The sequence below is a fragment of the Salvelinus namaycush genome, chromosome 33 (assembly GCF_016432855.1).
Source record: "Salvelinus namaycush isolate Seneca chromosome 33, SaNama_1.0, whole genome shotgun sequence".
Taxonomy (NCBI): domain Eukaryota; kingdom Metazoa; phylum Chordata; class Actinopteri; order Salmoniformes; family Salmonidae; genus Salvelinus; species Salvelinus namaycush.
Genome location: NC_052339.1, coordinates 12,609,581 through 12,633,941, shown reverse-complemented (window position 1 = coordinate 12,633,941; position 24,361 = coordinate 12,609,581). Strand labels below are relative to the sequence as shown.

The following is a 24,361-nucleotide window of genomic DNA, read 5'->3' as shown; positions in this document are numbered from 1 at the left end:
GTTTGAAAGCGATCACCACTGCCTCAAAGATTGATGATAGCCTTTTTTCCGTCTCTGGCTGAACCACGCATCCCCATCCAAGCCATCTATATATTTCTTCAAAGGCATAATTGATGCCGGAGCAGACTGTGTTCTGGGTTATGGAGTGTGATGGCATTTTGACATAGACTGTGGACTTTCTCAGTGTGTGTGTTTGTGTGTGTGTGTGTGTGTGTGTGTGTGTGTGTGTGTGTGTGTGTGTGTGTGTGTGTGTGTGTGTGTGTGTGTGTGTGTGTGTGTGTGTGTGTGTGTGTGTGTGTGTGTGTGTGTGTGTGTGTTAGGGTGCACTGCGAGGTCAGAGCAGCAGTTCCAGGGTGACAGAAATAGAGGAAAGGAAACTTCATTGTAGAAACTGAGTCAGTCACCAGTAGTCATTCAGTCCGTGCATTCAGACGTTTTGCATATCGGGTGGAGGCAAATAAAAATTACCTAATTAAACTGTACTTCTGCTGGAGTGCCAGGAGGCTGAGAGAGAGCGAGAGAGAGAGAGAGAGAGAGGTGTGGGAGAGAGACATGAGAAGAAGATAGAGAGCAATAGGAATACAACCTGTTTCCAGTCAGTGTGAATTCCCATCTCCTGAGCCGTTTACAGGGGGATCACTGTGCTCTATGCTTTACATGCAGGACTGGAGCAGACGCATACTATAGATCAAAGTACAATGGTCCTGTGGACGCCTTAGTGTTCCCCTCTTATGTTCCCCTCTGTCTGATGGATGGGGAGTGTCACCAGCCACAATCCAATACACCGCACAGGGGGTGTGCATGTGCGCGTGTGTATGTGGCTGGGGTGTTGTGTGTGTCTGTGTGTGTGTGTATGGGGGCAGGGAAAGAAAAGGGGCCAAATTGACATGATTATTACATTGCCTTTGGGGTGTAATTGTCCTGCGTGCATGGCTGGGGCACATGGGAGAGCAGCTGGCAACCCCCCCCCCCCCCTCTCTCTATCTCTCTTTATTTCTCTCTCCTCTCTCTCTCCACTCTCTCCCACTCTGGGTGATAAATCGTTGTGCTAAATGTTCCAGGATGTTCGAGGGGATCAACACAGTCAAAGGGAGGGAGAGACTGGGTTTTCCAAACAAAGGCTACATTACATCTGCTGTATCTTTAATTGGCAATAAAATAGTTGTTATTTAATACAGACTTGAAAATTGCAGCCCAACCAACTTAAATGGCACTGTCTTTTGCAATTAGACACACTTTTCAATTGCACTTAAGGATATTAACGCTCCTCTCCTCCTCTCCTCTTGGGGTGGTCCATCAGTGGTATGTTGTGCTGACCGTGCCATTCTAATTGTGTCCTGGGGCATTTCTCAATGCTGCTCTGTTAACCATTAACCAGCCCCTGCATCGTGTGGAACTGGTTTAGAACCTGTTCATGAGGAGCCCGACGCTATCCACGGCCTTGTCAGGTCTCACAACCCATCCTCAAACACACACACCCAAGAACAAACGTGCGTGCACACATGCACACACAGACACACACACACACACAAATACCCTCTCAACCCTCCCTACACAGAAGCCCTGTTTGGCCATGGTCATCAAGGCCAGGTGACTGATAAGCTGGGCAATGATAATTTGGAGCTTCATCTACTGGCCTTTGTAAACACTGATAGTCTGTTAGTCACTTCGACAGGGTCCCAGTCCTGATAGTCTGTTAGTCACTTCGACAGGGTCCCAGTCCCGATAGTCTGTTAGTCACTTCGACAGGGACCCAGTCCCAGGACCCCTCTGTTAGGGAAGGAAATGTTATCATCTCCTGGCCTGCCTAAACTGGAATGCTTCAACTGGCTCTGGTCCAAACCATGTGAGTAGAAAAACCCAGTGACCTCTCTGTCTTAAAACCATGAAGGACATATTAAACCAGCTTCTAGATCAGAACAAATTATTTGTATTCTTTCTGAATAGTCTTTTTGTGAAAATATTCTCAATAAAAATATTCATAAGAAATGCTCATGGCCTCATAATGGTGGGTGTTGTTGTAGGGCGGCATATTATCCCAAGGGGAGGGGGGGTGTGGAAGATGCATATCTTTCTGGTCACCCCCAGAAATCACCACCCTCAGCCTCAGAAACAAAGAAAACATGTAATTCTGTCTGAACAGAGGGCCGGCTGTGTATCTGAACTGGCAGAGCTAACAGACAGAATCACCTCTATTAAAAAGCATTCCATTATCCTAATATCTGTCGTTTATTAGGCCAATATATGCCTTCATATAGTGAGGAATGGTGCTGCGGTTCTATAAGTTGTTCAAGTCTGTTTTTTAGGACGCATGTTATGTTATCGGGGTAGTGCTGTAGTCATAGCTTCAGTTAGCTGTGTTAGCTTTACTCCATATTCATATTTCAGACATGTTTGTACTACCTCCCCGAGGTCCCTAAAATCCTCTCTGAATTCTATTGAAATAATAAAGCAATATCGATAATATCTATTTGATTTATGCCCTATGTCCTAATATACCGCATACCACATGAGGCGTTTTATTATAGCTCAGAAAAAAAGCTTATTTGAAATCTGTTTGCAGTACTATTTAAATGGAATAAGATATCAGGTTATTATGGCCTTGTCTGGGCCCGGATGAGAATCCAATAAGAAAACAGGGTAGTGAAATGGAGGCTTTAATAAAACGAAATGATAACACAACTCAGTATGCATACAAAGCACAAGAGTAGATGTGTAGAGCATAGTACTGTTTCCAAACCCATTATTATTTTAATGACTAACAACAAAAATCTCCCAGTGAGTTTCTTTCTTTATGTAAAAAGACTCCACTAAACTCCTGCTAACTTTTGAAAATGAGTTTCTCTGAGTCTCTTTAAGGTCATTGATGAGACATTGAGGCAAGTTGTCATAGAGCTGCAGTGAAATAAAGACAAAGAAACTCCTAGGACCTTTCACTAGAACCAGTGAAAAGTGCACCAAACATCTCCTATACTCATCCATGCAGAACAGTCCCCGGTCTATCAGAGGCCTACCAGAATGCATTGCGTTTCTCTCTTCTCTATTTGTTTCTTGTCAGCGCTGGTGTGGGACACCCGGTGTGATTGTGAAACAACAGACACACAAACACACACAACTCATCGCAGTACGGACATGACGTGAATCGAAGCTAGTGTCCGGGTAGCCATGTGCTTTGTTCCGTGCTTGATGCTGTTTGGGTCATTAACCCAAAGGAGAATTGAAACAGTCCGACTCACACACCAGTCGTGCACTATTCAGACGCAGCCTCTGACTCACACACCAGTCATGACACATGTACAAACACTGACACACATTCCACCTCTTTCTCTACTGATAGTTGTGTGGGGAACGAACACCCACAGACATACTGTTCAGAGTCAGAGACTGCGTCTGAAATGGAGCCCAATTCCCAATGTGCTGTACTATTAAAGTAGAGCCCTGTATGTGGAATCGGGGGCTATTTGGTGTCATAACCAGCCATAAAATAACGCAATATATGTCACAACAGGTCTAAATATATGTGTCATGACAGTGTTATGACCATATTATGACAGGTTATGACAAGTTATGTCAGCTGTTATGTCATAGCATGTTATGACGCTGGGTGTCAAGTAAAGTTATACCCAATATTGTGATTAAAGATTCCCAGTTTGTACATATTTATCTATTTCTTTGGGAAATTATATGGGTTATTATGGGATAGACTCAATTAAAATATTACAATAACAAATGTCTGCAATTGGGTAAATATTTAATCTAACAGTGTGTAGATTTATTTTCATCCTTTTCAAAAAGAACCACCATTAAGTCTTTGAAGCTCTGAGGCGCTGAGGATCCCAGCGGATTTACAGTTATGAATTGAAAAGCACGCTAACATGAGCATTCAGCTATTTTTTGCTCTCTTCAAAGCATGTTCGAAAGGACTATGACAGTGTTAACCATTAGCACTGATAAGAACTGCAGTAATATGCAACTCTGTGTTATTCTTGTATGTTTGGTCAAATGTAAGAGCTATATTTTGAAAAGGAACCATCACAGTGTAGTAGTTTGGCTTCCGTCCCTCTCCTTGCCGCAACCTGGGCTCGAACCAGGGACCCTCTTAACACATCAACAACTGCTCCCACGAAGCATCATTACCTTCCGCTCCACAAAAGCCACGGCCCTTGCAGAGCAAGGGAAACAACTACTTCAAGGTCTCAGAGCGAGTAATGTCAGAGACTGAAACACTACTAGCGCGCACCGCTAACAAGCTAGCCATTTCACACCGGTTACGTCAACAAATAGCTCAATATGTTTCTGATCTGAAGTTGTATTACATTTGAACAAAGTGGACGTTTGCAAGCTGTGTTGAATATGTTTATGTCGTTGTATTGCCTTACGTTACTTCAAATACTGTACAGCTGTATTACCCCCTTGAGGTATACACACAGAACATCTGTGAGTATAGAAGACACACTGACCACACCAATGTTCTGTAACAGGCCTAAGGGTGAATTGCACCATTGCAATCTGTTGACATTTGTATTAAACAAGATTACAAATGTAGTTCGCTACGGTTTGATCACAAACTTCTCTTTTTTTTTTTTACTTCTCTTATTCCCTCTAAACCTCACATAACCCATGGTGTGAATTCTGCTAAAGCAAGCTCTTCAAAACACTTATGGCTATCGGTAGAGAAACATCACCCATGTTAAAAAAATCCAGCCATGTCTAAATTCCAAACATTGCGTCACTTTAACGGGAGCCAAGTAAAACATTCCACATTCTCCAGTCTCAGTACTCAGCGGAACTCTGGGGAGTTCTGTGTTCATCGTCCGAGATCATCAGAACTCCAGAACTCCCCTTTAAACCAGACGGAATGTTAAAAACAGAAAGGGGTGGGTGTCATTCTGATAAATATTCCTTAGAGCATCTTAGGCATTGGTAGTTGTTTTGGGAGTCTGAATTAACACTGATACTTGTCATCTGTTGTTGAATTTAGGCGTCACTCTCGCTCTTATAGTTTAATTTCACTTAGTCATCAAGTTCTTCAATGCCATTCCCCCATTTCTTTATGAAATGTGTTTGCTGTTCTTGAGCTGTCTGTATTAAACTTGTAAATCCAAGCAGTATGTTCTATTCCTCTTTTCACTGCTGTAGATGCCCTTCAGCAGCCTCGTTACATAATGGTGAGAGGACACACCTGTCCTCAAGGAGAGAACATGCTTTAAATAAACCTTGTTATTCCTCTCAAAGGTCTCAGACAGAAAAGTAAAGAACAGAGAGAAACAGAGAGAGTGAGCAGAGAGAGAGAGAGAGACTCTTAAGGACTCTTGCTTATTCTTAAGGAATTACAATGTCAAACCTTGATTGTCTGACATATTGTTTCTGGGTCCAGAGCTGAGAGGGTGGAACATATTAAAGGCCTTCAGTCCAACAAACCCCATTCTCATCAGTCCTCATCGTCAACAATCTATCAATTGGATGTGCCACATACATAACATTACGATGTGATATCCTTTCGTTTTTACCAAAATGAGAGCAGCTCAGCCAGCTGCAAGTCGTGCATCACTGCCACGGGCAATGTGATGTTAAATCGATAAAGGACATGTTTGCTTGGGTCAGACGGTGGCCAATGAACTAACGCCAGAACAAGACAAATTAAGTGTCTGCTTAGCTGAGCTGCTGCACTGCCCGGGCCCTCGCCTGCCTCAGAGCCCCGCCCCGCTCCACTCCTCACCTGCCTCACAGCATGAAGGTTATGCTTATTGGGAAAACAGACTAGACAAGAAACCATGAGGCCTGAACACTTCATTTTTACAGAGATCATTTTGAGAACGTATATGAGTGTGTATAAGACTCCTGGCGTGTCTGGGTGTGATAACCTGAGCAGAGGCCTTATTAAGGGTTGAATGCAGGATCCTGAGGTAATGAACAGGCCTTGTGTGTGTGTGTGTGTGTGTGTGTGTGTGTGTGTGTGTGTGTGTGTGTGTGTGTGTGTGTGTGTGTGTGTGTGTGTGTGTGTGTGTGTGTGTGTGTGTGTGTGTGTGTGTGTGTGTGTGTGTGTGTGTGTGTGTGTGTGTGTGTGCACGTGTGTGTGTGCGCGTGTGTGTGGCGTAGAGGCCTAGACTGATAAACCAGGCGGAGACCTATCACTGGATCAGACACTTCTGCCTGAGACAAATGGGTTCACTGGAGGTCAACAACATCACAATGTCAAGCAATGGCTGTAGCTTGTGATTGCAGGAGTGGTTATTCTTCGTAAGACAATGATAATGCAAAAATACTTCATCAGAGAAGATGTGATTTACACAACGTACAACAATAGAATTTCTTCTTTAAATATTTTCGATGTTTTTAATGTCTCTTTCTATATATACTGTATGTCTGTATTATTAGCTGTGATGCTCCTGGATCGTAATTTAGCTGTGTCGACCCTCGCCATTTAGATGTGTGTGGATTCACTTGTTGAAAACAGGACATGTTGTCACGTTCCTGACCGGTTTTCTGTTATTTTGTATGTGTTTGACGGTCAGGGCGTGAGTTTGGGTGGGTAGTCTATGTTATGTGTTTCTATGTTGGTTAAAGGGTGACCTGATATGGCTCTCAATTAGAGGCAGGTGGTTTTCATTTCCTCTGATTGAGAGCCATATTAAGGTAGGTGTTTTCACATTGATTGTTGTGGGTGGTTGTCTCCTGTGTCTGTGTATGTTGCGCCACACGGGACTGTTTCGGTTTTGTTTGTTCGTTCGTTTTTTTTGTAGTCTGTTTTCCCTGTTCGTGCGTTCTTCGTGTTACATGTAAGTTCTTACGTTCAGGTCAGTCTACGTCGTTTGTTGTTTTGTATTATTCAAGTGTTCTTCGCGTTTTTCGGTTTTGTTTAATAAATATCATGTCTAACTACAACGCTGCATTTTGGTCGAATCACTACTCCTCCTTTTCGGATGAAGAGGAGGAGGAACGCCGTTACAGAACCACCCACCAACAAAGGATCAAGCAGCGGTGTAACGGGAGGAAGGGCAAGAAGGAGGAATGGACATGGGAGGATGTTTTGGACGGTAAGGGTTGCTACACATGGGAGGAGATCCTGGCTGGAAAGGATCGCCTCCCATGGGAACAGCTGGAGGCAGCTCGGAGAGCGGAGGAAACCGGAGAGAGGAACCGGCGTTATGAGGGGACGCGTCTAGCACGGAAGCCCGAAAAGCCCGTGAGTACTACCCAAAAATTTCTTGGGGGGGGGGGGCTAAGAGGTAGTGGGCCAAGGGCAGGTAGGAGACCTGCGCCCACTTCCCAGGCTAACCGTGGAGAGCGGGAGTACGGGCAGACACCGTGTTACGCAGTAGAGCGCACGGTGTCTCCTGTACGTGTGCATAGCCCGGTGCGGGTTATTCCACCTCCCCGCACTGGTAGGGCTAGATTGAGCGTTGAGCCGGATGTCATGAAGCCGGCCCTACATATCTGGCCACCAGTACGTCTCCTCGGGCCGGCTTACATGGCACCAGCCTTACGCATGGTGTCCCCGGTTCGCCTACATAGCCCGGTGCGGGTTATTCCACCTCCCCGTACTGGTCGGGCGATGGGGAGCATTCAACCAGGTAAGGTTGGGCAGGCTCAGTGCTCAAGGGAGCCAGTACGCCTGCACGGTCCGGTATTTCCGGCGCCACCTCCCCGCCCCAGCCCAGTACCACCAGTGCCTACTCCACGCACCAGGCTTCCAGTGCGTTTCCAGAGCCCTGTTCCTCCTCCACGCACTCTCCCTATGGTGCGTGTCTCCAGCCCAGTGCCTCCAGTTCCGGCACCACGCACTAAGCCACCTGTGCGTCTCCAGAGCCCTGTACACACTGTTCCTTCTCCCCGTACTCGTCCTGATGTGCGTGCCCTCAGCCCGGTGCCACCAGTGCCGGTACCACGCACCATGTCCATAGTGCGTTTTGAGAATCCAGTGTGCCCTGTCCCTGCTCCCCGCACTAGCCTGAAGGTGCGTGTCCTTAGCCCGGTGCCTCCAGTTCCGGCACCACGCACCAGGCCTACAGTGCGCCTCATCCGGCCAGAGCCATCCGTCTGCCCAGCGCCATCTGAGCCATCCGTCTCCCCAGCGCCATCTGAGCCATCCGTCTCCCCAGCGCCATCTGAGCCATCCGTCTCCCCAGAGCCGTCAGAGCCGTTAGTCAGTCAGGAGCCGCTAGAGCCATTCGTCAGTCAGGATCTGCCAGAGCCGCCAACCAGACAGGATCTGCCAGAGCCGCCAACCAGACAGGATCTGCCAGAGCCGCCAACCAGACAGGATCTGCCAGAGCCGTCAGCCAGCCATGAGCGTCCAGAGCCGTCAGCCAGCCATGAGCGTCCAGAGCCGTCAGCCAGCCATGAGCGTCCAGAGCCGTCAGCCAGCCATGAGCGTCCATAGCCGTCAGCCAGCCATGAGCATCCATAGCCGTCAGCCAGCCATGAGCGTCCAGAGCCGTCAGCCAGCCATGAGCGTCCAGAGCCGTCAGCCAGCCATGAGCGTCCAGAGCCGTCAGCCAGTCATGAGCTGCCCCTCAGCCCAGAGCTGCCATTTATCCAGAACTGCCCCTCAGTCCAGAGCTGCCCCTCTGTCCGGAGTTGCCCCTCTATCCTGAGTTGCCCCTCTATCCTGAGTTGCCCCTCTATCCTGAGTTGCCCCTCTATCCTGAGTTGCCCCTCTATCCTGAGTTGCCCCTCTGTCCTGAGTTGCCCCTCTGTCCTGAGTTGCCCCTCTGTCCTGAGTTGCCCCTCTATCCTGACCTACCTCTCTGTCCTGAGCTACATCTCTGTCCTGAGCTACATCTCTGTCCTGAGCTATATCTCTGTCCTGAGCTACCTTGTCCCGGTGCTGCCCCTTGTCCCGGTGCTGCCCCTTGTCCCGGTGCTGCCCCTTGTCCCGGTGCTGCCCCTTATCTTAAGGTTACCAGTTAAATTAAGTGGGTATAAGATGAGGGTGGTCATTCTAAGGGGGAGACGTAAGCTGGGATTGACTATGGTGGGGTGGGGACCTCGCCCAGAGCCTGAGCCACCACCGTGGTCAGACGCCCACCCAGACCCTCCCCTAGACTTTTGGTGGTGCGTTCGGAGTACGCACCTTGAGGGGGGGGTTATGTCACGTTCCTGACCGGTTTTCTGTTATTTTGTATGTGTTTGACGGTCAGGGCGTGAGTTTGGGTGGGTAGTCTATGTTATGTGTTTCTATGTTGGTTAAAGGGTGACCTGATATGGCTCTCAATTAGAGGCAGGTGGTTTTCATTTCCTCTGAGAGCCATATTAAGGTAGGTGTTTTCACATTGATTGTTGTGGGTGGTTGTCTCCTGTGTCTGTGTATGTTGCGCCACACGGGACTGTTTCGGTTTTGTTTGTTCGTTCGGTTTTTTTGTAGTCTGTTTTCCCTGTTCGTGCGTTCTTCGTGTTACATGTAAGTTCTTACGTTCAGGTCAGTCTATGTCGTTTGTTGTTTTGTATTATTCAAGTGTTCTTCGTGTTTTTCGGTTTTGTTTAATAAATATCATGTCTAACTACAACGCTGCATTTTGGTCGAATCACTACTCCTCCTTTTCGGATGAAGAGGAGGAGGAATGCCGTTACACATGTGTTTAGCTCTCTGGCTGTTTGCTGAAACCTTGTACCGGTTACACCAAAGCTTCTCTGTGAACAACACGACTCACCTCCCTCGCTCCCTCTAATCCATTTGGCCTTTGTAAAACAGCCACTTTCATTCAGAGCTTTATAATTAACCAAAGAATATGGCTAACTGTGATGAGCTGTCGCTTTTGTTGCCGATCCAAACCATGCTCAGAGTCTTCTGATGGGATGATTCATGAGTCCCTTTGCCCAATTAAGAAGAAGAGAGGTTGGTCTTTTAGGGTCTTATGCCTTTAGTGACCTCATGAAGGACACTTCATAGTTTAACCTTTTCCCTCACTCCAGCCTTCTCTTCCATTGGAGCACCAGGCGCAGATCACAGAGTGTCTTTCTCTCTCTCTCTCTCTCTCTCTCTCTCTCTCTCTCTCTCTCTCTCTCTCCCTCTCTCCCCCGCTCTCTCTCTCTCTCCTCTCCCTCTCTGCGTATCTCTCCTCTCTTTTTTCTCTCTCTCTCTCTCTCCTCTCTCTTTCTTCTCTCTCTCTATCTCTCTCCCTCTCTCGTCAACCTTTGGGCCCTTATCCTACCACTAACACAGTAAATAATACTTCACACAAAACGGTTAAAAAAAAAGGAAGAGAAATAACAAACAACCTCCATAAAAGTGAGTGCGAAGACTTACTTTACTAAACCTCTAGCTTACCCGTACAACCCTGTATCAATAAACGTCTGCTACGCCAGGCTCAGAGAGGCTTTCACAGTCGGAGCGTTTGCTTTCACCGAGACCTCTCTGGTATTTCTTTAGATAACCCCGCGTGTTAGCGTCCCCCTCAGTGGGAGTACCACAGCTGCAGCGCCCCTGTCCATCTTTATTTGTCTCACCGGACAGGCTGATTTCTCAGAGGGCCGCACTCTGACACCTGCGAGATGGATTTGCTCGTCTTAGCGGGGAGACATTGTCAGGATTACAACTAGAGATATTGACAGAGAGGATAGAGGGAACTTCAGGGGTCATGATAAGCTTGTGGAATGAGTTCCATCACAGAGAGGCGTGATCCCCTCTTCACCTGTAATAACGGCTCGCTGAGACATGGGGAACGGAACAAAATGGCTATTTTTCATAGGAAAAATCGTACGAATGGGAAAAACGAGTAGCTTCTTTGAGCTAATTCTGTCATGGGATAGGGTTAGGGTTAGGCCCAACCCTATCCCTAACCCTAAACTTGTCATAATTTGACAGTAATTACGAACTTAAATCTTATCTTTCATAACCGAACTCATCCTAAAACTTATACACTTATGTCATAATTTGAGGCAAACCAAAAACCTCCCTTGTCTGTTTCTGACGAGTATGTCCAAATCTTCTGAACAGTAGGAAATGCTGTGTTGTTGTTACTGTGCTGATAGTGGCCAACTCCTCCACTTCCCTGATGAGGTTAAACTAATCAGAAGAGGTCTTATCTGTTTCAATGGAAACTCGTCTACTGAGTCTATACCATGTCCTGTCAGTTTCCTGTCTGTAAATGATCCTACACTAAATCATTACAGCCATCATATGACCCGAAGTCAGCACATACTTAATGCCAACAGGAAGACACACACATACATACGCAAAAAAGAAATAGTGGCGTCTCCTTTTGCTCTCACTCAATGGGCAGCGTGTCATGTTGCACGGTAGTCCTCTCACTGTGCCGGCTAATCTTTACCATCACAGCCTGCTGCTATTGTAAGGGTTTCCTGTACTTAATTACTGGGGCACAAGGCATTGTGCTTTGCTGTGCTGAGGTTTCAGGCTCCATTTCTAACCCTTGTGTAGGACATTAACCTCCTGTATGATGTAGGCTAGGCCAAGGGGGTGACTGGCGACTAGCCTTACCACCTGTTGTGTTCTATTGACTAAACAAAGAATAGAGGGAAGGTGGAGCGAGGGAGGGAAGGGTGGGGAAGGAGGGATGAAGGTGTCTATTTCACTGGTCAGTTTTTGATCTTGCCAGGAAACGGATTATCTAATGACATCACACTTCCGTCTTAAAGTATAATGCCCTACAGTGACCCAGAGATATTATCTGTTTCCCAAATGGCACCCTATTCCCTAAGTAGCACCCTAATAGGGTGTCATTTGGGACACTTCCTCTGTTTAGAACCACCACAGCTCTTTTCAAGAAGTGAGACTATAGAGAGTATGTTGATCCCTGGTCTGAGTGGGTTTCCATGGCGGATTTCCAGGGCAGTCTCTGAGGTGATTTTAAAGGGTGTGATCTCTCATAATTCAAGTCAGACGGATTCATGGGGAAATCAAATCAGCCTCTCAGACAGAGGAGAGCAGGGCAGAGCAGAGCTGAAGCAGCAATATAATATCCATCATGCAGCACAATATTTAATTGACTTATATAACATTTCTCCTTTCTGACAGCTTCTTCCCCTCCCTCACTACACATCTACACCTCTTTTATTAGGACTGTCCTCTGGGGTTTGGGGTTTCTCTCTCTCTATCTCTGTCTCTGTTTCTCGCTCTCTGTCTGTCCCTTTCTCTCTCCCTTTTAGGTTGTTCTCAAGGGTTCTCCCCCTCTTTCTTTCTCTCTGTCTCTCTCTATCTCCTTCTCTCTCTGCATCTGATGATGATGAGAAGGGCCGGCTCTTGCCTTTAGGGGGCCCTAAGCGAGATTTGGTTTTAGTGGCCCTCCTCTTGACGGTGGAGAGAAATGTACATTTTAAATGTTAATGTTAAATGCTACCTTGTCACAACACAACTGATTGGCTCAAATGCATTAAGAAGGAAAGAAATTCCAATAATTAACTTTGAACAAGGCACACCTGTTAATTGAAATGCATTCCAGGTGAATACCTCATGATGCTGGTGAGAGAATGCCAAGAGTGTGCAAAGCTGTCATCAAGGCGAAAGGTGGCTACTTTGAAGAATCTAAAATCTAAAATATGTAACACTTTTTTTGGTTATTACATGATTCCATATGTGTTATTTCATTGCGTTGATGTCTTCACTATTATTCTACAATGTAGAACATTTAAAAATAAAGAAAAACGCTTGAATGAGCCAAACTTTTGACTGGTACTGTATGTTTACCTGAAAATATATATGGGGATTGAAAACTACATTGATGGAGGCCACTATCTATCTACAATGTTAAATCTAACCTGCCCCCTTAAAAAACAAAAATCACCACACTGCCTCATTATGCCTTTAGACATGTAATTAAGAAATGAAGACGACTTTGAGTCTTCTGTGTGTCCAAAAAAAGGTTTTCTTGATTAGGCGTCGAGCATTGGGCAATTCCTGTCTGTGATGATGTGAATTTGGGGTGCTGCTAGAGGGAGTTGAATGTGAAGGAAGTTAAAGCATGCACCCAATTACAGTGTGATTCTGTCACACACACACACACAAACACATGCATGCATACACACAGATGCGCGCACACACACACACGTCATTCATTTCCGGAGCCATCGTTCTCTCTTTCTACCCCTGAGAAACGTTTCAATATTTTTCTGCCAACGTTATGCATATTTATGCTTACATCCTCTCCGCTTCACTAAATGTCACTGGAAATGTTTATTTTTCTAATGAAGGCATTTTCATATTTTACTCTTATTTCCTCTTCCTCCTCCTCCTACTCCACCTAGTTCCTGCCTCTGTCTTTGTTTGAATTAGGCATTCCTCCTGAAAACGACCATGCAGCTCTGCACACTGTTGTTTCTCTTTCTCATTACCATAATGTCTCTCAACTTCAGACGAGTTTTCGTCCTCTGCTAATTCCATGCACACTTAGTTTCAACTCACTCGCTGAGCCTCTGAGGAGAAACGCAGTCTTTGTTACAATTACTCCCACCGTTGATCTTCTGGAGGCCCTGTGGGACTCAGCATACAGGGGTAGTTTTCAGAGTCGCTCTTTTTCCCATGATGCAACCAAAGCCAAAGGAACTGACTATAAAAGAGCCGACTCACAATTCTCTCCTCCGGCTAAGACCCAGACAGAACATTTAAAGTTTGAACATGTTCTAGAAGTTCAGCATTGAGTGATGCGCATAAATATGTATATGCTCTCTCTCGACCTCACACACACACGTGCACACACACGTGCACACACACACACACACACACACGTGCACACACAGCCTAGAACACAACCGTAGTTTTAGATGTACCTCCAAGTCTGTGTGCAGGGCTGTGTGAAATGTTCTTACGGAAAATAATTACCAACAGCTGCCAAAAGTGTGAACGAGTCTAACAACCACATGAACCACTTCACCACTGAGTAATCCAAACTGTACAATCTGCTTGTGTCCCGTTCAAAACACAGATACAGCTTGTCTGAACAAAATAGCAGTCTTTAACTGTGGCGTGTGATGGGAAGAGGAGGGAGAAAAAACACATGCTCTGATTAGTAGGTTACTAGGTTTTTTTAAAGTTCATGGTCTGCACCCCAAATCCCACTTCATGATTTGGAGAAATAGGAACATATATTTAACAGTGGCAGATAGTTGAGGAAATATCCCATCAGCCATTACAGCTGTTTACCTTTCGGGAAATATAACATGATTTCACATGTGGAAAATCAAATGATTTCATGTGAAATATTGTGAAACCATGTGGTTTTGGAACACTTCACATGTGATGATATTTCACATGAGGTTTCACATGTGGATTTTCACATGTGATCACAGCAACTTTTTCATGTGGAAGTTTGTGAAACCATATCGTTTTGGAACACTTCACACGTGCCCCTTCAGATTTGTCCTTTAAAAAATATATGTTTCTCTGTAATACTACTAGCCACCTAGCAATTTTATGAAGTTGGCTTTAGCTAGCCCAGATAGGTTCCCAATCTCCCATCCACATAACTAGCTACCAAGAAGCCATTTCCTGGTAGCCCCTACAGGTAACTGCCATAATAAAGGAAACACTAACATAAAGTGTCTCAATGCACCTTGGCCATAGATTCTACAAGTGTTTGGAACTTTAGAGGGATGCGACACCATTCTCCCACAAGAAATTCCATAATTTGATGGAAAAGGTGCCGTTCCAGAATCTCCCATAAGTGTTCAATTGGTTTGAGATCTGTTGACTGAGAACACCATGATTACATAACCTTTCACATGTGAAATCATGTGGAACCATGTGGTTTTGGAACACTTCACGTGATGATATTTCACACAACCTTTCACGTGTATTCAAATTTCCACATGATGCCCTGCCAACAAGTATGAGTCATTAGGATCACCCCGGAACATCACAAAATAGCTGCAGTGTTTTCAACAGTACATAGTTGACTCAGTAATTCAAATTCAACACGTCGTCTCACCTGGGATTTAAACTCACAACCTCTTGGTTTACAATAATATGATATTCCTGCTAACTCTCTGTGTCTGTGTCAATGACTGATTTCACCTGTATTCCTACACTTTGGACTTCAAAGTAAATCTCAGCTTTGTATAATACACTAAGAGAATCTGTAATATTTATCAGAGTGATTCAGGAGTAACGTTAAAACAGAATAATATGCCAGAATAATATGCTAATAAATATGCTAATATGCTAATAAATCCTGAGGTTGTGAGTTCAAATCCCAGGTGGGGTCATGTTGGAAAGTCAGTACTAAGTGATCATGTCAAATGAAATCATACTGTCAATGATTGAAAAAAATACATTATTTTAGCTGAACAGCCTACCACTCACATGTGGGAAAAAAAATGAATTTGCATATTCACATGTGAAAATCTAACTATCACAATTATTTAACTAGGCAAGACAGTTAAGAACAAATTCTTATTTACCATGACAAACTAAGAACAGTGGGTTAACTGCCTTGTTCAGGGGTAGAACGACACATTTTTACCTCATCAACTCAGAGATTTGATCTAGCAACCTTTCGGTTATTGGTCCTACGCTCTAACCACTAGGCTACCTGCCACCCCACAATGATTAAATATTTGTACACTATTTTAGCTTAACAGTGTACCACTTACCTTAAAACCCCTATACCATTTTATTACTTCTCTTAGAAAAAAACACATTTAAAAGTTGCTGTTTCACATGTAAAATAATTGTTTTCACAATTTGAGCTGAAAACAAGAGACACATGTGAGGTTAGTTGTTTACATGTGAAACCATGCACACATGTATTCAATATATAGTTCACATGTACACCACCTTTTCACATGTGAGGAGAATAACATGTTTTCACCTCAAATGTAATTTGCAGATTCACATGTGGAATTTGAAGTTACACATGTGAAAATCGAATTTGCCCTTTCACGTGTGAAACATGTTCAAATGTTTTCACGTGCAGTTTCATCGTATCACATGTTGAAATTTTGCATCCCCATGTTGTCACATTTCTTTCCCATCAGATCATGTTTTCACATGTGCTGTAATGTTTTCACATGTGCTGTAATGTTTTCACATGTGCTGTAATGTTTTCACATGTGCTCTAATGTTTTCACATGTGAAGTTTCATGTTTGTAGATGTTGCTTTTACATGTTATCGCATGTTGCTTTACATGTTGTCACGTTATCACATTAACTTCACATAAGATCACATGTGAAATCTATATATTTTTTCAATAAGGGTTCATACTGATAAAAGAGAGAAGAGGTAAAGCTACAACACAGAGGTGACTGTCCAACATACCACCATTTTTTACAAAAACCTACAGCCAATATGAATATTACTGTACATATTCATCAAGGTTTTCTATGGCATTGACTATATTATCATAAAAAGTTACAGTTACAGTTTCATTCCTGGGCTCAGTGTGCCATACCATAGGCTTGATATGACATCAGGACTGGCACCACACACCCAGTCATTTGGGGGCAGAGCTGAAAATATCGCCTTTATTGAGCAGCTGTAATCGGAAAACTGACATGGAGGGCCCTCTAATGGGTGGCCATATTCTGTTTGCGTCCCAAATGGCACCTCATTCCTTATAAAGTACACCATGACCCTGATCAAAAGTGGGGCACTAAATAAGGAATAGGGTGCCATTTGGGATGCGGCCTACATTAACCCTGCTGCTTAGTCACTCTTAATTTTCCAAGCAGATTAGCCTTCAATGACTGACTATAGTCTCTTTTATGTTGATTAGAAAATAAATACCTTGCCCTGAGTTTGTTTTTAATAAATTAACATATGTTTTGGTCTATTGGGCAGTTCTCTTCTCTTTGGGGAAAGAAGAAGAAGCAAGCAGAAGTCAAGGCTCACCTAATGAAATTAGACCGACAGCGCAGCTCACAAGGAGAGAAAAAAGAAAATGTCTGCCTTTGTGCTTTGGCTAATTATACCACAGGAATGTATTAAAGATTACTGTGGGATATGAAGGGGCAAATCTTTTAAATGGCTCTCTCATTGTTCCCTCACAATCCCCTTCATTTCAGATATGGCAGCTGCCTCAGCCACCATTGTGAAATTACCCTGTCCCATTGTTCCAAAGCCTTGTTATCCACAAGACACACGAGTCTAGTTAGTGGCGCTTTGATAGAGGGGCCCAGTACCTCTCTAACATAGTGTTATCTGCAAGAGGGGGAATTACCAGTGGTGGATGGAATAAAGCAGCTCATTCCTCTCTCTCTAAGAAGACTAAGAAGACTGTGCACCATTAGTTGGGGTCATGATTGTCTTATGTTGCTCCACTTCCTTTATATGGCTATGGCATATCAAAACAACACAGTAAAAAACATCTCAAGTTGACATTTACAATTGAAGAGGAGTGGTAGGCTATATATTCAGTGGTGGAAAAAAGTACCCAATTGTCATACTTGAGTAAAAGTAAAGATACCTTAACAGAAAATGACTAAAGTAAAAGTAACTCAGTAAAATACTACTTGAGTAAAAGTCTAAAAGTACTTGGTTTTAAATATACTTAAGTATCAAAAGTAAATGTAATTGCTAAAATATACTTAAGTATTAAAAGTAAAAGCAAAAGTATAAATAATTTCAACATTTTTATATTAAGAAAACCAGACAGCACAATTTTCTTGTTTTTTATTTATTTATGGTTGGCCAGGGGCACATTCCAACACTCAGACATCATTTACAAATGAAGCATTTGTGTTTAGTGAGTCCGCCAGATCAGAGGCAGTAGGGATGACCAGATTGTTCTCTTGATTGGTGCGTGAATTGGACCATTTCCTGTCCTGCTAAGCATTCAACATTAAAAAGGTACTTTTTGGTGTCAGGGTAAAGGTTTAGAGTAAAAAGTACATCATTTTCTTTAGGAATGTAGTGAAGTAAAAGTAAAAATTGTCAAAAACATAAATATAAAAATACAGATTCCAAAAAACAAAACTACTTAAGTATTATTTTAAAGTAGTTTTACTTAAGTACTTTACACCACTGTATATATATTCAGTATTGTGACTTTTATTAGTATTTAGCATTGTTAGACCTTTATACATGCTTACATTCTTCTGCAGTCTTGTAATAAGAAAGCTGATGTAAAGATCCAAGGAATAGTGTAATGCTTTTGATCATGTAATTAATTGACAGTATAAAAGTATAAAAATTAAAAACCCTTTTTGATTTTGATAACCTTCCCTGAAAAATATAAATAATTATTTCTGCATTGCGATTTTAATTAAATGAAGACCCAAGAGTCTAATCATAAGTCTACACTTGTTTGTAAATATAGAAGTCTTATTAGACATATGGGAATTCCCCAGCAGGTCCTCTCTCTTGACACCACCTTCAGGCCGGAGAGAGCTACCGTTACTGTGGTTACTACGGTCACACTATTGCACACCGGATAATGCACTACTTACTCTTGGCTTCACTCTAATGTGTCTGCTTGGTTCAACCTATGGGTTTAAATTTTATCGTGCGAGCTCTCTGTAGGAGTCCATCTCCAAGACACCCTCTCCTGCTTCCAGACCCTCCAACCTCGGTGCCACCCTGGTGTGTTTAGAATGCAGTCTGAGTCAATATATTCCACCCCCTAAATATCAGGGCGGGATGCCGTTTTCGTACGTTTGATGTGATTCATTTCAATATAAAGGCAATGGGAGTTAAATCTATTTTAATGAATAGCCTAACAACCTCCTAAGGTATTTGTAACGTTGACATATAGGAGTTCAGCTTGTTTAAATGATCATGTCAATCAATAACTCACATTTGTTTTATGTTCACAATATCCATATTATTCAAATCATGACACAGGGTCATTTCTGGCCAATAGCAAGTTCCAGACTCACGGGATTGCGTGCGCCCTGTACGCGCGGGAGCCCAGGTCTCACAAAGGTCTCTCTATACACTAAGAAAAAAGGTGCTATATCAAACCTTAAAGGGTCATTCGGCAGTCCCCATTTCAGAACCCTTTTGGTTGCGGGTAAAACCAATTTAGGTTGGAACCCAAAATGGTACTTGAAACCAAAAAGGTTTCTACCTGGAACCAAAAAGGGTTATTCTATTGGGACAGCACAATAACCCTTTTGGAATCATTTTTTCTAAGAGTGTACCTGCTACCAAATATGTCCAGACCAGACTGCACCATTGATCTGCCCCATTGGTACATGCTGGTCAATAATAACTGTACATTTCAACACATTCAATGTGAAAATTCAACAAGACTGTTCATACGAGGTCCATATAGCCTGTAAGAATGCAATTTGGGGCAATGACTATTTATTACTAGATCATTACAGAAAAAGTATCAATAATAGCCTTGAACGTATGAGTAAGATGAATGGCAGTAGCATTATCAGTGCTAATTTTGTGGGTGTGTTCGAGTGTGTCCTAATATCTCATGTGACTCAGTCTATTCTGTAGACTGCGATAAGACAGCCAGGCGGTTGAATCTACATCTCGATTGTCGAGGCAACCCCCTGGTAAATGGGCGTGTGACTGGCTGGCTGGGTCTCGAGACACCGGAGACTCCAAACGAAGCCTGTGTTCTCAACAGCGCTACAGTAGCTGAGCACACAGGCAGGAAAGGTGCGTGACGCGCAGTACAGAGGGAGGAATAAGAAATGCTAAATTCGACTCACGCAGTCAATGCCTTCAATCAATCAATGATCTATAGGATATTGACATTTTCTAACCTCGGGTGATATTTTGGACTGACTTTTACCGGCGCCGTGCTGCTCATTCTAAGCGCAAATCCCGTATCCCTCACTTGATACTAGTGAGAGCAGCGGATAGCTGGCTGTGTGTACGCTGAGTTGAGTCTCCGGGAAGGAATTGGCAGCGGGTGCGTGCCTTTGCGCGGAGCAGAGAGGTGCTGAGCTTCAGGGTTGCCCGGACCGGCCCCGGCGTACTACAGGCTACTGATTGACTGGGGAAATAATTGGGAATTGACTTCCTCTCTCGTCAGCGGTGGAGACCTGTCCTTTCCTGTGGTTGTTTTTGAGGTTAACGGATTTGGAAGGAGGTGCGGAGATTTTGACAGAGAAACAGAGAGGGTATACTGTCAGCCTGCCGAAAACTGCTTCGCTTCGATATTGGATACATATGGGGTTGTGAGTGAGTCTACAAGACGCAGGTGATTGCAGTTTGTTTTCTTTAAGTGGCTTGAATTCAGAAGAGACAGAACATTTTTGCTATATGAGGAACACTGAGCGAAACGTGTTCTTAGCTTTCATTCACATGGTGTTAAAAAATACAGTGCATTGAAGTGGGTTACTATCCCCCTGAACAGCATAGAACGCAGGGAACGGGCACGTTTTGTACTGCTTGAAATGTTGAATTAGTCTGTAGTTCATGTAAGGAATGTTAGGCGCCCTTGGATTCATGTCAGAGTAGTTGCACAGAGTATTTTACCCTGTGACTTTGTGAGCATAGCAGCTGGTCGAAAGCATTTCATATTGAATGCAATTCCTCTTTTTGTGCAGTGCCGTAAGGACAGATAACCTAAAAAGCCAAATTGCTTGATGCTTTGCACTGCCATTGATTTCCCCTAAATCTCAATGTGACGTTTTAATGAATGCTTTATCGTGATTCGAGCTTTAACTGCTTTTACAATTAGGGCATCTACATAGCCCATTGATGCGTAAAAATAGATATATGGTAAAAAATCTATTCATATTGCAAATCGATATCTCTTCTTTAGAATGATAATTCGATATTGAACGCCAAATAGCATTTGAAGGAGGCTTTTCTCTCCTTGGGAGCTCCCTTGAATTCAGAATTAGCGGAGCGTCTTTGAGAGAGGTCGTTTGGCACACACAAATAGAAGTTTTGGAGGCAGTAGTGGTCTATGTTATTGTCCTCCATTTGAGCCGTTTGTTAGCGTAGTTTAGTGACATCCAGTAGCCAGTGACAGGGTGACAGTCCATCTCCAACAGAGGAGGGATAGTGAAAGAGAGCTAGCGCCCGTGTGCGCTGTCACTTTCAGGTCTGACTGGAAGTCTGCAAGTGAGACGGAGTGAGTCTCGGAAAAAGAACCCAGACCTCAGCTTTTAAAGAGAGAGGGGCGTCCATAGGTTGGGCTATGCATATTTGTAATCAAACCAATCAGAGACCTCTGAGATTTAGGCTCGAGCAACCAGGCAGCACACCCGCTCAAAAGAAGAAAAGCGGTCGCAATTTAGGGATTGTATCCATCGTTTTAAACCTCTATTATGGCAATGGCTTTCGCCAGATGTTAGTATTACTAGTTCGTGTCTTGTCAGATTTGAGAATCAGCAGAGCGCGAAGGGGAACAACGCGAGCTTGATTTGCTAATGTGCCCACTTTTGAAACGAATATCACCACCACTGCTGCTTACTCTCAATATTTCTTTCCATTTAGCGCCGACGGATTACCTCTTGCCTGGTCATCGTTTCCAAGGAGTTGAAACGGGAGTGGTGCTGGTGCCGGGGATTTTTACTTATTCTTTGACTCGCTCCGACTACTTGTGTGGAGGAAATGGCAACGCCAGTGTTTGAGAGAGGACCCCAACTGGAAGAGAGAGGAAACCGGACCTGAATGACAGGATACAGCAGCCGACCTGAGACATATCCAGACACATTTCAACTGCTTTAGTCAAGACACTTCTGCTTTATTTGTTTTCTTTCGGCCCAAGCCTGAACATAAGGAAGAATAACAGGCCCTGAAAAACCTTGGGAGGAGTTTTATTTCGTTTTTCGTTTTTCCTCATTTTATTTTGTTTCTAACAAAACAAGGATGCATTGTGGATTAGTGCTGTTCCTCTTAATGGGAATCTTCTTCGTCGCTAAGGCTTTCAAAAATGGTAAGTGACAAGTGATATTCCCCCGGCTGTGCTGGGCTAGCCTATTTATCCTGATGTTTTTAAGGATTAACCGTCTCTAAACCTTCGCTGATGTTTTTCTGACTCGTTACGCGTTCACCTGCCTGTCTTCCCTGCGGGTTAGTGCTGCCATTGTTACAGATAAATTACTGTAGTGTGGGTCCTTCTATTTTTCAGATGTTATAAAACGTTTGGGCACAGTAGCCTAGTGCTAGGGTACTTCCCTCTTTCTTTGCTGTAGCAAATACATGTAGGCGGCACTTTATTGTTTCGTTTCCACTATGAGCAAACTTATTTACGATAGAATGAATAGAGAGACATAAGAAAGAAAGAAAGAAAGAAAGAAAGAAAGAAAGAAAGAAAGAACCGCCATATTTCAAATTCTCTTGAATATTGCATTGTATCCTATTCAAAACACATTTTCAAGTACTTTACATGGCAGATGGTAGCTATAATACAAAAGCATGACTGCGCACACATAAATGAAGATAAAGTGAGAGGCTAATTTGGACTACTTGAAGTGGCTTGTCTCTAGACACGAGAAAGGGCTCGTTATTCTCCGGGGCTTGTAAAAATGGTCTGTATGAAAAGGGAAACAAGTTTTATAAGGATCTGCGTGAATCTAACAAACATTACGAGCATCATTCGTTAATATAGATTACTCAGCAAACGAAAAATAGATGGCATAGATATTTGGTTTTATGTTATCATGAATACATAGACTACCCCAAAAACAAATAAATTATGCTCCTCACAGATAATCTGTGAAAAAACTAGAGTCTATCATTTTTTATTGTTTGGCGTTATTGCCATATGACACATTGTCTACAAGTCGCATGGCACCATATGTGCCATTCCCATGGAGACTCCGCCATACCCCGGCACAGCCACAGTGTAGTAGCAGCTCCCCGTCCACTCTCGGTCTACTACATGAATCCATTTCTCCCTGCCGGGGCTAATGGTCCTTGGTCATTAGGAGTTGTTCTAGATATTAGCTGTTTGTGACATTTCACATAATTTGTTACTAGCCTATTTAAAAAAAAACATTTTTTTTTTTTACTTTAATTGACAAGCGATTAACGTTAACCGTTTTGGCCCAACATAAACCGCCACAATTATCAGTAGGCTATAGGCGAAACTTTTCCTAATGTTTGTGAACAATTGTTTTGTGTACCATCCCTATATATGCTTGTCAAATAAAATGTGTACCATACTGTGTTATCTGAGCAAATGAATACAATGAAAAGTAAATATAACACATTTATCAAAATGTGGGAGAAATTCATCATCTTTAGCGCATTGACTGTCAGAAATTATTGACTTTACCGTGTGTCTTTGCATGTAGACCTATCCAATGTAGCCAAAACGCATATTCCATTTGTTTGGTATCTAGTTTAGACATATTTAGACACTGTGGGTATATGTTTATATGGAGTTAGCTTATGATTTATCAGCCTAAATATATATATTTTTTAAATTATTCAAACAATCATGTTCGACTCCAGTTTGATTTTGAAAACACGCCTATATACTCTCTATCTTCATCGGGACAATATTTAGATTAAAAACACACATTTTCTGCATTGAATTCTAGCCAACATTATTGATTCATTTGAATCCCTGTATCTGTGTCACTTTGGGCTGTTGTGCTGACTGTCTTTTCTCCCCTTTCTTTCTTGCAGACAAGTGTGGGGACAACATCAGAATAACCAATGCGAATTACCTCACATCGCCTGGGTATCCGACATCATATTTGCCATCTCAGAAATGCGTTTGGGTGATAACAGCGCCTGGACCTCACCAAAGAATTCTAATCAACTTTAACCCGCATTTCGATCTCGAGGACAGAGAGTGCAAGTAGGTTGACTTGGCTGCCCTCTACGTCGTTCATGCATATTGTACATGAAAGCCCGCCATCTAGTGGCTATGGAATTATTGCGAGCGCAGCGCTGCCTGCATGTGTGAGGCAGGAGTGTTTCAAAAAAAATGCTTGCTTCAGAGTTTATTTTCTTGTCATTGTCTGAGAAAGATTTTACTCATAGGACTTCATATTTTTCAGATTCTCATGGGTCTTTCCATTGAGGAAGTAAGCCCATTTAGTCTAAACTTCTATACATTCATTATACATTTCTCTTCCTCTTCTCATCGAACATAGTCCATTAGAAGGGGAACTGACCCGTCTTGCTGGGTCAGTTACAATTCCCTGTTTGACTTTTAAGCTTTAAGGTGTTATGCCACTCTAGGTCAAACGGTTAACCTGTTGTCAGAGAGGTCTAAGCCAGGCAGCCAGGCTATGAAACCGTAGCTTTACTGTAATGTGATGAGCTTGCTGCCTCCCTGTGTCAGTCGTGCCCTGAGGTGAAGCAATGTCTCAGCCTGGGCTGGCTGGCTGCCTATCCCTCTGTCTCTGCCTGCGCCCCAAACCCTGCCCTGTTCCCGGCTCCCTGTGTGTGTTCCCTCTGTGCCTTTGTTTACGCTGGAGGGGCAGCTTGAGAACACAGAGTGAACAGGGATGGATACTGTTACTGTATCCCCACTACGCACTACGTCCAAGCACTCTCTCTGTCTTTCTCTCTCACTGCTATTCCATTTGTGT

At 43.5% G+C, this 24,361-nt stretch overlaps 1 protein-coding gene across 1 annotated transcript in view; it reads left to right on the top strand.

Annotated features, from left to right (window-relative positions):
- Positions 1 to 19,468: 19,468 nt before the first annotated feature.
- LOC120027817 (neuropilin-1a) overlaps positions 19,469 to 24,361 on the top strand; it is a 94,091-nt gene continuing 89,198 nt past the window's right edge. Inside the window, exons 1-3 of the mRNA XM_038972863.1 lie at positions 19,469 to 20,058; positions 21,306 to 21,747; positions 23,448 to 23,622. Of these exons, the coding sequence (XP_038828791.1) occupies positions 21,681 to 21,747; positions 23,448 to 23,622 (242 nt within the window). The 5' untranslated portion in view covers positions 19,469 to 20,058; positions 21,306 to 21,680. The remainder of the gene's footprint in view (positions 20,059 to 21,305; positions 21,748 to 23,447; positions 23,623 to 24,361) is intronic.